Raw genomic sequence first — 14,019 nt, 5'->3', positions numbered from 1 at the left:
TCTACCTTCTGTCTCCCACATCTCACGCCCCACCTGGCCAGAAGTCCACTGGATTGCAGATGAACATGAGAGCATCAGAGATAAAGACACCTCCGCATGGGAAGGGTCTCGGTCAGGCTTTCTCAACCTCACTTTGCACAACTGCCCTTTGTGGCTGGACAGTTGTTTGTGGTGGAGGCATCCCTGTGCATTGTAGGAAGTTCAGCAGCATCTCTGGCCTCCACCCACTAGTGGCTGGTACTCCTCTCCCAGGCGAGACAATTAAAAATGTCTCCAGGCATTGCCAAATGTCCCCTGGAGGACAAAATCACCCTCGGTTAAGGACCACTGGTCTGGGCAGAGGCTGTAACATTTCAGAGGTGAAATAGGCTCCAGTGAGGGGACAGAGGCAATGACCTGGAGCCTCCTTTCCAGATCTGGGGTCCATGATGCAGCTGAGTTTAACTGAGCCTGAATCTTAGGTCCCTAGAAACAATATTCCAAGTATATCCACCACGGATTAGAACATTAAGGAAAATTAGCATTAGAAGGGTCAGAAAAGAGTCTCAGTTACAACAGAAAGAGGCCAGACCTGTGAGATTCTACATAAGCTGGGTAATCAGCCTTCAGCATCCTCATCTGAAACATGGGAGCAGATGAAGATTAATAGAATCTCATGTGAAATATCCAGTGCAGCGTCTGGCACACAATAAATGGCCCACAAGGTTAGCGAACTACAGACCTCGCAGCTCATTCCAGCCCCAGATCATTCTTCCATTTGAACACAGGAGGGTAATGTTCCAAGTGAATGAGGAGTTAATGCAATTGCAGCTTGATTGAATCTCCAAATGCATTAAGTGTTAATGTAACACATCAGCATGCAGCTGATGAAGTATCAAAATAATTCAAGGAAACCAATACTTGTCAGGTTTTATTTATCCACATTTACGCTTTTTTAAAAATAAGCTGGTCTTTGTGCCCATATAGAATACAATATACATAGATATCTCTCTGTTTGCCTCCCCCCACACACATATGTTCAAGTTAAGTTTCCCACTTTCCTCCCATCTGTCATTTTCTCTTCCCATGAAAAGCTCACAGTGGCATTATCCACGAACGAGGGAGTCAGGGGCTAAGATTGGGCAGCTGGAGATGTGGGGATGTGGGGATATGGGGCTGTAGGGATGAAGGAGGTTGATGGAGACAAGCATAAACAGATGAACAGCGCTTTGTTCGCGAAGGACGAACACATCCATGACTCCTCCCCCAAATCTAGGGGAGCTGGCACTACTGCTCCATTTTATAATTAGGAAGTCATGAAATGACATTCCTAATTCACATAGCTACTACAGGGCAGAACCTGCATTTGAACCCAAGACCTCTGATTTGCAATCTATGTGTTCTTGCCAATAGCAGCCATGGTAAAAAAAAAAATTGATTAATTAATAAAAGTTGTGGCTGAAGAAAGACAAAAAATAAGAACCTCAGCATCAGGATATCTTCCTACAAAGAATGACGCCTGCAGAGAAGATAAAGATGCTAAGGTTTCTCTGAAATAGTATCTTCCAGGAGAGCCAAGGTCAGACATGGAGTGGGCAGAGGAGGTGGGCTAAATCTGACATGAAAAGGTGTTAAGCTTTTAGACACAGGCAAAAGCAGGTATACTCCAGTAGGCAGGACTCTGGGGGAAATATAGGGAGGGCTCACCATGAGACAAGCCTTCCCTTGAGAGAGATTGAGGAAGGCCCAGAGGTTTTTAAAATGACCATCAGAATGGCCACATGGTAGACTGGATAAGCAGCATGGCTGTGGAAGGTCAACTGAGACCCCAAAACTGCAACCAAAGCAGAACAAAGGAAGGCCATTGGAGGAACTCAGGGAATTACAAAGCTTACAGCTTCCGTAACTCGGAAGAAAAGAATGAAGAGAAAAAAAACAATTCTTAAAGGAAAAGATAAAGAGGCACCCATAAAGGAGACAGAACTTGATCAGAGGTAGAAAAATCTAGAGCTCAAACAACAAAGAGAACCCTGAAAACGGAAAGAACGGTAAGGAGTCTGAAATGCTGCTGCGTGCTTGTGAAGTAAGGATTTGAGAACTCTCTGTTGCATATAGCAAATGTTTGAGCACCTTCTACATGCCAGATACTGTCCTAGGTGGCATGAATCCAACAGGAAGCAAGACCCACAGAGCTTCTTCCTTCAGGAGCTTGTGTAATATACAGACGTAAATCACAATGTCACATAGCAATAAGAGCTAGAAAGAAAACCACAGCCTAGTACAACAGCACAGAGTTCCAAGACGTAGGGATAGGTGCTATTTTAGATGCGGTGGTCAGGGGAGGCTCTCTGAGAAGCCAATGTCTGAGCAGAGACCACAGTGAACAAAAGAAATGAGCCACATAGTTATCTGGAAGAAAAGCATTTCAGGCAAAGAGAGAACAGCAAATGCAAACATCCTGAGGTCAGAACTACCTTGGTGTGGTTCAAGGAAGACGAAATGGACCAATGTGGCTAGCGAAGAGAGTGAGAGGAAAAATATGGGGGTGGGGGGGCCAGAATCAGAGAGATAAAGATGGGCCAGATCCAGAGACCATGTTAAGAAGTTTGGATTTGGGCCAGCCCCGTGGCTTAGCCGTTAAGTGCGTGCGCTCCACTACTGGAGGCCTGGGTTCGGATTCCAGGCGCGCACTGACTCACCGCTTCTCTGGCCATGCTGAGGCCACGTCCCACATACAGCAACTAGAATGATGTGCAACTATGACATACAACTATCTACTGGGGCTTTGGGGAAAAAAAGGAGGAGGACTGGCAATAGATGTTAGCTCAGAGCCGGTCTTCCTCAGCAAAGAGGAGGATTAGCATGGATGTTAGCTCAGGGCTGATCTTCCTCACAGGAAAAAAAAAAAAAGAAAGAAGTTTGGATTTTATTCTGAGTGTGATAGAAACTACTGGAGGGTTTTGAACAGGGAAATGCTATGATTTAACTTGTTTTCAATCTATCACTCAGGCTGCTGCATAGAGAATAGACCTCAGTGGTGCATGAGCGGAGCAGGGAGGAAGCTGGCATAGTCACCCAATTGAAGAAAGAGGAAGGTTTGGTCCTGTGCAATGTCTTGAGGCCCAGGAACCAAATCCAGCCCTCTGCCTGTTTCTGTAAATAAAGTTTTATTGCCACACAGTCACATTCATTCATTTACATATTTTCTATGGCTGCTGTTGTTACAACAGCAGAGTTGGGTAGCAACAGAGCCTTTATGGCCCACAAAGCTGAAATTATTGACTATCTTGCCCTGTGCAGGAAGAGTTTGCCAATCCCTGGTCTAGGGTGTTGATGGTAGAGGTGGTGGAGAGTGGCGGGGTTCTAAGTAGACTTAGGAAGTGGAGTTTACAAGGCAGAGGCCAGATTCAAGCCCCGGCTCTTTTATCCCAAGCCTGCTTTCTGACCACTGAGTGATACAGCCCCCAGCTCCTCTTTGCCTCTGAGGGCTGGCAGAGAACAGGAGTGGATGCTCCGAGTCCAGTTCTGACGGCAGCCTTTGCAGCACTCCAGTGGCTGCCCAAGCTGAATGCTCAGAGGGGTTCCTGGCTTTGCCTCTTCTCTGAGCGTGCAGCTGTCCTCCATGGCTGCTCTCACTGACAAGATGGAGCCAGCAGCCTTGGTCACCTCGTAAGGCTGCAGATGCTTCTGCTGTGCAGAAGCTGTTGTATCCCACATCCATCTCTCAGGCCTTATTATTTCAGTGAGTACAGCCCAACTTCCAACTGTCCTATCTGAATCTCAATGGCTGTGGGCTTTCTCCAAAGACCTGGGAGACCCCTCTGTCCTGAGCAACAGGTCGGAAGTTCCAGGAAACTAACACCCCAGGAGAAGCCCTCAACCAATGACTGGTGGGGTGTTAGGCTGCAAATACCCAACTCCCTCCCGCCTTAGGAGTCTACACTGCATCTCAGAGTTCCCCAGTAGGATTGGGCTCCAGATTCCCACAATGGTCCCTTGAAAATGTCCCCTTTATTGACTGCCCTTTCTTCCCCATCTCACCTGTCTACATCCCAGATAAACTGCTTGCACTCAAATCTCTGCCGAGTCTGCTTCTAGGGGTCCCAATCCTGTATGCCTCTGATCCTCACTCCTCTTCCAAACACAGGCGGCGCCTCTTACCATAGTCACCTGCCTGACGATGGCTTTCCCCTGGGCACAGACAGGACCAGGGAAGAGAAGAACAGATGGATGCAGAGGTCCAGACTCAACAGTGTGTGTGCACTACTGTCCATGGACCATGGATGGGGGCGTCCATCAGAGCCCCTCGACTCCTACGGAATAAAGCTCCAACTCTGCTCTGGCATAAAGACTCTGCAAATGTCCCCCTCCCTACATTTCCAGCATCAAACATGTCACCCACTCATGTCTCAAAGCTGTGACCCAAGCTGTCCCTGCTCATGAGCCTGCTGGGCCACAGGACCCAGCTTGGATGGGACCACTCTGAGAAGGCTTACAAGACTTTCGCCAACTGCATTACCTGTTGCAGCCCCTGTGTTTCCTCACACAGATTACAGGGTCTACCATATTTGATTGTGTAAGAAATGTGGCACAGAAGAAAGAGCATGGTCTGAATCAATAAGCTGTGTGACTCTGGGAAAGTGACTTAACCTCTCTAAGCCTCCATGCCCTCATTTGTAAAAGGGGGATCCTGACAGCACCTGTATCATAGAGTTGTTGATAGGATTAGTCAGATAGTGCGGTAGGTGCCTGACACAAACAAGATGGCCATGCATCATAGGTCTGCACGATTCTTCCCACTAGACCATGAGCTTATCACACTACCTGACACCTAGGTGGGTCTCAATAAACTATTGCAAATGAACACTGGAACAAGTCAGCTACTCCAGCCATGCGACCTCTAAACCAGAAGCTGTAAACTCTAATGCCCACAGGAACTAGACTAGTGATGTGAGCAAACCAGGCCAAAGGAGGGCAGTGGTCAGCTGTGGAGCATGCGTCCCAGAACGGAGCAGCCACACGTATCCACTGCTGCCATCCCAGAAGGCAGGCTCAACGCTGCCAAACCTGGTACAATGTCAAAAGGCATTTAAATACCGGAACAAATGTTTAAAAAAAAAAATACAGCACCACATAAGGAAAGCATTTCTGTAACTGACTTGGACCAGCAGGCTGCACTTGATGACTGCAATCCCATTTCAGAGGGGAGGGACCTTCAGAGGACTACATTTAAATTTCCATAGTACAGGTTAGCGTTCCTTTAAGCAGGACAAGGAAAAATGGACAACATATTCAGGCAATACCCCTTAATAATAATAATAAAATATGATTATCGATAGTCACAGATATAACCGTGGTGTCCACTTTCTACTAAGATTTATTCACATATTGTCTCCCTCTCATAAGGATCCAATTAGATATATTCACACCCATTGAACAGATGAGGAAACTGAGGCCCAGAGTGAATACATGATATGCCTGAAGTCACACAGACAGCTGGGGCCAGGATTGAGATTGAAACTTGGGTGTATTTATATCCAAAATCCCTACTCTTGACCCTACCAAGCTGCCTTGGTAGAAAGTCACATCAGTATTTAAATCAGAAACTCTGACTCCCAGCACCAGTATAGCTTCCTTCTGGGCACTAACCCACATATTGATAAGAGGGTTCTGAGCCCATGGTAGGTTATTAAATGGAGTTGGAAGGCAGATTTAAAAATCACTACCAACAACAAATTTTTTCCGTTAGCAGATGTTCATCGGGACCGCATCTGCATAACTTTGGTTGAAGACACCTACGTCCTTGAGATAAGCTAAAACACCTTGAAATCGAAGACAGCAGGAAACCCAGGGACAGGGGGAGAGTCAGTGCATTTCTGAGCACTGGTCTGGAACAGGTAGGTTGAGGGGCCGGATTGTCAATTGAGCGAAATCTCAATTACAGAGTCATCTAATGAAGACCCAGGTACATTATCACAACTCAATAAACAGCTCTTCAGAATTAAGTAATTCCAGTTTGCTTTCATTTTGATCTGTGTGTCGCCCCGAGAATTTGATACTACCTACACTCAAATTAGACGGCATCTTCTAAAGCAGTGATGCTCACAATCCCAGGATAGCACATTAGCCGCCAGCCAACCAACCATAAACACGCCTGCTTAGGGAGAGACAGAGACCCAGGCTGGGCCTCCACTGCTCTGCCCAGCACAAGCACCTGCCGCAGACACCGTCAAAGGGGCCTCCAGCTCCTGGTACCTTTGGGCGCTGAGGGGCCCTGTGACCTCCCAACCCCAGCAAGGCCCAAGCTCTGAATGAGTGATGCCAGGCGGAGGGGGCCTATGTCATCAGGGGGCTGAGCATGAGCAGGACCAGTTACTTTTCCTTTGTCCCCATTTCCTGGCTCACCAGCGGTGCATACAAGAGGGGATCCGGGAGTCTGCCCTGGTGTGGACCCCATGACCCAAACGTTCCCAAGCCCACATGTTGGCCCCCACTTTTATACTTCTTCCCTCCCTCTCCTTATTCTCAGCACATGACTGCAGAGGAGAGAGCACCGGTCCCACTTGGCAGAGTAGGCCTTAAATGATTTCTCCAAGGCCACACAGATAGCAATCAAATCGGCACCAGGGTCAGGTGTCCTGTCCCCACCCAGCCAGCCCTTCACCATCTTTCACTTTCTTACCTGGGAAATCCCACCCACATTGGCAAGCTATTTATTTTATTTAACAAACACTTGTAGGGCAGTGGGAGAGGCACTGTTCTAAGACCTCCTACATCCATTGTCTCATTTAATCCTCAGGACATATACCCCTTGAGGGAGGGAATCCCATAGCCCCATTCCCAGATGAGCCAGCCAAAGCTGGGAGAGTTTGATGGTCAAGGTCATAGAGCTGGGATGAGAAGGGGCAGGGATTCAAACCCTAGCATCCCTGCTCCAGAGTTCTTTCCTGTCTGAATTGGAACTAAACACAGGAAACTTGGAAAAACAGCTGCCCAGGGGTGGTTTTTTTTCTGTGATGCCCCAGTGTCAGCTCCCTGCCCCTCAGCCCACACCATCTGTGTGATGTGTCAACCAGGAAGAGGAAATTCAATCTGAGGAGCAGGAGCAGCCCCATCCCCTGGGAGAGCACTTAGCCCTTGAGAACATTTTTGTTTTGTTTTGTTTCTCAGGTTTTCTCCCTTCCCTGAAAGAAGGTTTATATTCTTCCCTTTTTTTTTTTTTTTTCACAAGTACAAATACTTCGGTATTAAATAATTATAGCATCCTGGCTCAGGCATGGCAAGGGGCTCCAAGCAGTAAGTGAGTCATTCTTCATAAGACGATTTGCCCCAAATGCTCTGGTTTGCTGCCTTCAGATGGGTTCCTGGCCACACGCTCCAGGGTGACAGGCTTCCTCTGGTTACTGCTGCTTCTAGGTGCCCCTGCCTTTCATATTCTTGTTTGGCTTGGGCACCACTAGCTCTTCAGGAGTGTGTGTGTGTGTCCCCTCTGGAGACACTGTGTGTGTGTAGGGAAGAGTTAAATTCGTTTCTTCGGGAACCTGGAAATTAGTACTCCATTTCAGAGAGGTGGGGAGTGGTGGGAGGAGGGACATGAGTTAAAAGGGCAAGTTAGCGACAGGTCCGGGGACTCCTGCCATGAACATGGCCTGCTGTCTGGACCCTTTCAACACTGTTCACGACATTGTGATACGAGGTGCCAACAAGGCCGCTAGGTGTGGCTGAAACAGCAGGAGCCAGCCCCGGGTTCCACCCCGGCTCTGCCCCTTAGGACGGCGCTCTGTTTCTCAACCCGGCTGCGGCTCTTCTCTCAGCTATAATATGAATTCAAGTAAAACCAAGGTGCAGAGCCACAATTAGGACTAAATGAGATCACGTATGTGAAGCGACTTCTACATTCCAGGGGCCCAGCTTCTAGCTCACCACCAACTGAATGTAAAAAGGAAAAAAAATGCCATAGGGGAAATAATGGGCACTACAAACAGTGATATGCCCTAAAGGATTTCATCAAGGTGTAATAAAACAAGGTCAGGTTAGAGGGACTGCCGACCCGCCATCGCCCACTGTGAAGGAGACCTCTGAAGGAGGCCACCCAGCGCATCCCTTGAAAGGGAGCAGCGAGGGCTGCAGGTGAGAGGGGCAGAGCTACGGTGGCTCCTGAACCATATTGACAAACCTGACTGTGCACTGCCGCCTCCAGGCTGAACTCTGGCCCAGGACACACTAGCAAAGGATAAATCACTGCCCCAGTAAACCCTGGCCACCCCTCCAAATAAAGGCAATGATGCTGCACCATGAAAATCAGATCCTCTGTTTCAAAGGGATTTGGCTTCCCACACTTCCTCTCCGACAACTGGGGACATAAGGAAAGAATGGACCTAGCATTTTCTGGTTCCATTTGATGGTATATGAAAAGCTCAGAATGCTACACTAGCTCCTATAGTTGTTCACCCTATTCTTTCATCACAAACTTTGTGCCAGGCAGATGCAAGGTGCTGGCAAGACCATGGAGAGCATGAGAAAGCACAGTGCATTCTCTCATGAGGCTTCCATTCCGGTGTGGGTGAGAAAAGAGGTCTAATGGGCATTCCAGAGGGGACAGCTCAGGAAATTACATAATCATTGAGCACCTGAAAGGCCTGCAAAGGCCACTTTGTCATACCAATCAATCTTACGGCACTGCAAAAGCGAAGATGTGAGCCTAATGTGATCAAAATGATGGTTTCTTTTATATATTAATGGCACTCAATGTAAACGATTTTAAAGATGATTTTTTTGTTGTTGTTGTTAGTTGTTTTGTTCATGACTGCCTAATTTGTTGATATTCAGCTGAAGTGTTCACGGCATTATGGTGATGACATGAATTCCTGCTGGGGCCAGTAATTCATTCACCCATCCATCATTTAACAAATATTTTAAGGTTGAGCCTTATAAAATGACTGATTGTGCAGGTCAAAATAGTCAACCACTGGTGATTTCAAATGGTTCAATGTGCTCAGCATTTGTGCCAGGCACTCGGCTAAGCTCGAGGGACTTAACTGTGAACCATGAACCAAGTAGAAGATATCCCTCTTCTCAAAGAGCTTATATCCTAGAGAGGGAGATGCAAAATTACCAAGTAAAGAAATAAAAGAAAAAAAATAATTTTGAAGTGTCATGAGTGCTATGTAGAAAAAGAGACAAGGTTATGTGATAGAAAGCAACCACCAGAATGTGGGGCCAGGGAAATTCTCTCAAGGAAGACGGCAAGGTGACATTCAAGCTGAGACCTGAGTGATAACTAATGGTCAGCCATGTGAATATCCATCTAGAATAAGGACAGCTCAGAAGAGAGAATTCCAGGCTGCAACCCCTAGTCTGGTCCACGCCAGGCTACCAGTTACATGGGGGCCAGCAAACAGAGATCAAGGATTTCATATCAACCCATACTTTGACTAAGGAAACCAACTCAGGAGGCTTCTGGGGGGTTGATCAATGTTTTTACCTTCAAACACATAGGTCATCAGTCTACAGCTAGCATAAGATGAATAACTTCATTATTTCATTCACTAAATTATGCTATATTAAAATTTTAATCGGTGAACATAATGCTGGAAAATGAGTACATCCATACGCTGCTGTTTTCCAGTGTAAACTGTCAAACTGTTTTTTGCAAAAGCAATATTGCAACACAAAGAAAAATCCATAAAGATGCTCATATTCTTTGGCCTACCAACTCTACCCTGAGGAAATTTATCTGAGGAAATAATCTGGTTCAACAGAATAAAAATGTTCTCTTCTGAAGAACTCCATTGAGGTGTTAATTGTTGCCCGCACAAAGGAAAGATAAAACAAAAACAAAAACACCTGGAATTACCTAAATGACTACAAATAGGCAGATTTAAAAAAATAGGATGATTCACTTGATGAAATAGTATGCAACCATTAAGCATTATAATAAAGATTATATAGCCTTTCAGAAATAAACGGAATATCCAGCTCCTTGAAATAAGCAGAAAAGGAAGGGATATGCATATTTTAATGGAAAGCATGTCAACAAAATCCAAGGTGAACAAGAACAAGAAAATTGAAAAGAATTGAACCAAGGCCAGTGGGGTGGGGGATTATTTATTTCCAAAGTCCTTCTAAAATATTGTCATTATATCAAGTTTTCAATAAAAAATCCCTCGGAAACAATTGTACTCTGAACACTGCAATAGAATGCCACCAAAACACAAGGACATTGGTTCATTCTAACTTTAAATGTAGAATAATGCCAAATTTGGAGATGTCTGCTATGTTCTATATCCCACGGGCTTTCACATATGGATCCTATATGTAAAGATTCAATTTCGAATAACAATGCAATACTGCAGGATTTTACAATAACTTCTCTTTTTTTTTTGGTGTGTGTGTAGGAGTGGGGGATTGGCAATTGTCTCATTCTACTGAATGGGGGGAGGAGCAGCAGATGAGAAAAGGTGCCTTACCTCCTCCCACCCTTCCAAGGACGAGGCCAAGAGATCCCCATAAAATCAACCACCTGGGGAGAGGCACGGCTGGTGGCACTCACCTTTCACGATCAGCTCAGCGTAGTTGGACACGCCAGAGCCACCATCAGAGCGGATCACGCAGCGGTACTTGCTCACACTCCTCTGGGCAGTGTCTGCTACGCTGACCGTGGCCGAGAAGCGCCTGTGGTTGACCACGCGGGTGACCATGAGGGCTGTGTCCCTTCCGTTCCATTGCTGCAGGACAGAGGAAGGGAGGGAGAGGAGAAATCCTATCATCATACACTCCTGGGTGACCCCCAGCACAGAGGCTCCACTTGTCCCCACGCCCCTGGGGCCGATGACTTTCCATAAGAAGGAGTTTCTATGGCTGGTTTTTGCAAGTGATCTGATTCATTTTGCTAGTGAGCTGATTCAAGAGGGTGGATGCCCGGTGGTAAGAAGAGAGGGCACAACCCCCTTCTAAACATCTTGCTTGGCCTGCATTTGGAGTTGGCATTCAGCCCCTTAACCTTCCTCCCACTTTCCTTCATCTCTTAAGCAGAACCCACAGGGTTTCCCCAAAGACAGACTCAGGGAGGTTAATGAAAACACAGCCCATGAAGTGGTAATAAACAGCCTGGCCCCAGCCCCATGGCTGGTGCCTTGGTACCCCACCCACAGCCTCTGAGCCCCCCACAGGGACCAATCTGTCCTCATGGGTAGAGTGTGCATGGGGGCTTTTCAACACCTCTCCTCCTTGGCATGTGCTCTTTCCTCTGCCTGGAATCTCCTGTCTCCCCGGGGATACTCCCTCTCCCTCAAAAACCCAGGTTCAGCTCATCACCATCTCCAGTAAGTTCCCCTGACTTGTCACACCACCTCTAGAAGCTATTCACTCTCTTATGTATGGTGCAAACTTCCCATGCAGTTTTGCTACAAGTGTTTCCCATTGTAGACTGTGAGCTCCCGAGGGCAGGACTTTGCTCTTTCCATCTCCAGCACCGTGCCCAGAAGCCTCTCGATTTGGTAAACATTTCTAAAATCAAGGTGAATGCACAAGCATTTTTGTCTTTACCATCATGAATCCTAGGTGTGATATTCTGAGTTTGAATGAGATCTTTCCACAGTAGCAAGTTGTGATAGCTGGTGAGACACACACACGAGGATGCAGCTTGAGCGACTATTAAACACCAACTATGTGCCAGACCCTGAACCTCCTTTTTAATCCTCACAGGCTTGATTGGGGTGTGTATTATTGTTGCTCTTCTTAGAAGAATTCAAATGTCAGTGAGGTTAAATAAATACGTAGAACAAATAAGTCTCTTATCCAGGATTTCCAACTTCCAGCCAAGCATTCTTTTCACTGAGACCTTATCCCCCACCTCCCACCTTAATTAAAATTTTTTTTTTCCAAAAGAAAAACTGAGTGTTTTAATTGTCGAGTTGGATTTAGGGAAATCTTGAGATTTACTAGTTTCCCCATCCCCCGAGTTTCCCAAGATGCGATCTTCATCGCTTCCAGCACAAAGTAAACAGTTCCACCACATGCGTGACCTACTTTCATCCACATCATCTTTCATCGCCCCCCTCAGTGATATGTCGGGACTGGGACACTGGAGGGGAGCAGAGCCACGGTGCTCAGCTGTACCAAGTGGATGAGGTGGGACGGCAGGGGAGGGCAGTGAGCAGGAAGCCAAGAAACACAGAGTAATCAAGGCCTCCATCGGACTTGCTCCAGACTGGACAGGGAGAATGCAGGTGATGGTTTTCTTCTTCTTTGGACTTTTTTAGCATTCCCTAGACTTTCTGCCTCAAATGTAATGCTTCTATACTTGAAAATAATAAAATAAATGGTATTTTTTAAAAGCCATGACAGTATGAAAGGTAGTCATAACCCGTTCCCACTCCAGAAACTAAGCAACATGACCAAACAAAAATGAACACAAGGGAATGGAAGGGGGGAGGTCATTAGGGCTGAAACTGCCAACCACCTGCCTCATACCCTGATACAGTTTTGCAAGAGGTGGTACAACTTGATCAAACTGTGAGAACTGACCAGACACCACACACAATTCCCTTTCCCCAAACAGAGCAATGAGGAAGTAGAGGAAATTTTGGCAAATGACAGGAATGTGTCCTGATTTGAGGAAGAGTTGGCTGAATATTTGGGAGGGCCTCCAAAGAGATGGGGTCACCAAAAGGAGGCCGTCTTCCTCATTGCTGAGCAAGGCCCTTCAGGGCCACTGTGGTGGATGTGGACAAGGGAGGGATGAGGCTTTGGGTGGGTATTTTCTAACCTGATTTATTTATAACATCATGAACACTTTCATCTTTTCTCTCTTTTTTAAGCTAATAGTGACTAAGCGCTATTATGGGCTAAGTGTTTTACGTGCCTTCTCGTTAATTCCTCACGAAAATCCATAAGGTGGGCACACTTATTATGTCCATTGTATATATCAGGAAACTGAAGCTCAGAGAAGCAACAATGCCTGCCCAAGGCTGCACAGCTTGGAAATGGTAGAGCTAGGATTGAATGCAGAGCATCCAGCTTCAGAGCCTGTCCTGAAAACAGCATGTGTGTTGCTCCGATGTGGGGGTAACTACTCCCTCATCACTCACCTCCTCCAGCACCCTTGTTCCCAAATGTGGGAGAGTGGGTAATGGGTGTTAACGGGATCTACCTATTTGCTACCAATTTCTTAACTGAGGATAAAAAAAAAAGGGCAAAAACAGAGGGTGGAGGGAGGGATGTTGTATAGGAGGTGGGGGGAAATAAGCAAAAATGCATATGTCCCAACCAAACAGACAGCTCATGAGACACAGGGCTTTTCTGCAGACATCCAATGCTTTGAACGGCCAAGAAATGTAGGAGGTAAAAAGGAGAGACCAAGAGTGATGTCAACACATGAACTCTAAAAAACCTGGGCTAGGAGGTGAGTGGATAAAGAAAAGTACAAAGAAAGAAAGTAAACCCAGACGAGCCCAGGGACGAATTACAGGAAACAAGCAATGCCGTTTGCAGAATTCCAAATGGCATCAGAGGTGAAGAGCAGAATCAACATTGCAGAAAATCAGCGACCTGGGGGACAGGTTTGAAAAATTAACCCACAAAGTAAAGGAAGCAAAGATAAAAGGAACTAGAGAGAGACAAATTGATGAAGAAAACAGAGACCAGACAACTAACCACCAGATAAGTAACTGGCGTCCTAAGGAAGAGAGCTGAATGAATGGATCACGTTCATATCAACGGATCACAAATCATATCCCAAGATATATTAGGTCATGTTCTCAAATTAAAATAAGACCTAAATCTTCAGATTGAAATGGCCCACCATCTACTTGATAAAATTTATGAAAACCAAAATAATTGTGGTACATGTTCAGAAAAATATTGAATGTTAAGGATGAAGAAGTATATAAAAAACCAGGCACGGGGCCAGCCCAGTGGCGCAAGCGGTTAAGTGCGCGTGCTCCGCTGCAGCGGCCTGGGGTTCGCCAGTTTGGATCCCGGGCGCGCACAGACGCACCGCTTGGCAAGCCATGCTGTGGCGGCGTCCCATATAAAGTA

At 46.4% G+C, this 14,019-nt stretch overlaps 1 protein-coding gene across 2 annotated transcripts in view; it reads right to left on the bottom strand.

Moving 5' to 3' along the window:
• PTPRT (protein tyrosine phosphatase receptor type T) overlaps positions 1-14,019 on the bottom strand; it is a 1,006,475-nt gene that overhangs the window by 607,555 nt on the left and 384,901 nt on the right. For both annotated transcript variants that reach the window (XM_058562674.1, XM_058562675.1), the window contains exon 6: positions 10,532-10,706. In XM_058562674.1, the coding sequence (XP_058418657.1) occupies positions 10,532-10,706 (175 nt within the window). The remainder of the gene's footprint in view (positions 1-10,531; positions 10,707-14,019) is intronic.

The sequence above is a fragment of the Diceros bicornis genome, chromosome 19, assembly GCF_020826845.1.
Source record: "Diceros bicornis minor isolate mBicDic1 chromosome 19, mDicBic1.mat.cur, whole genome shotgun sequence".
In the NCBI taxonomy this organism is placed as follows: Eukaryota; Metazoa; Chordata; class Mammalia; order Perissodactyla; family Rhinocerotidae; genus Diceros; species Diceros bicornis.
Note: the sequence above shows the minus strand (reverse complement) of the source record. Positions and strands in the feature narration are given on the sequence as shown.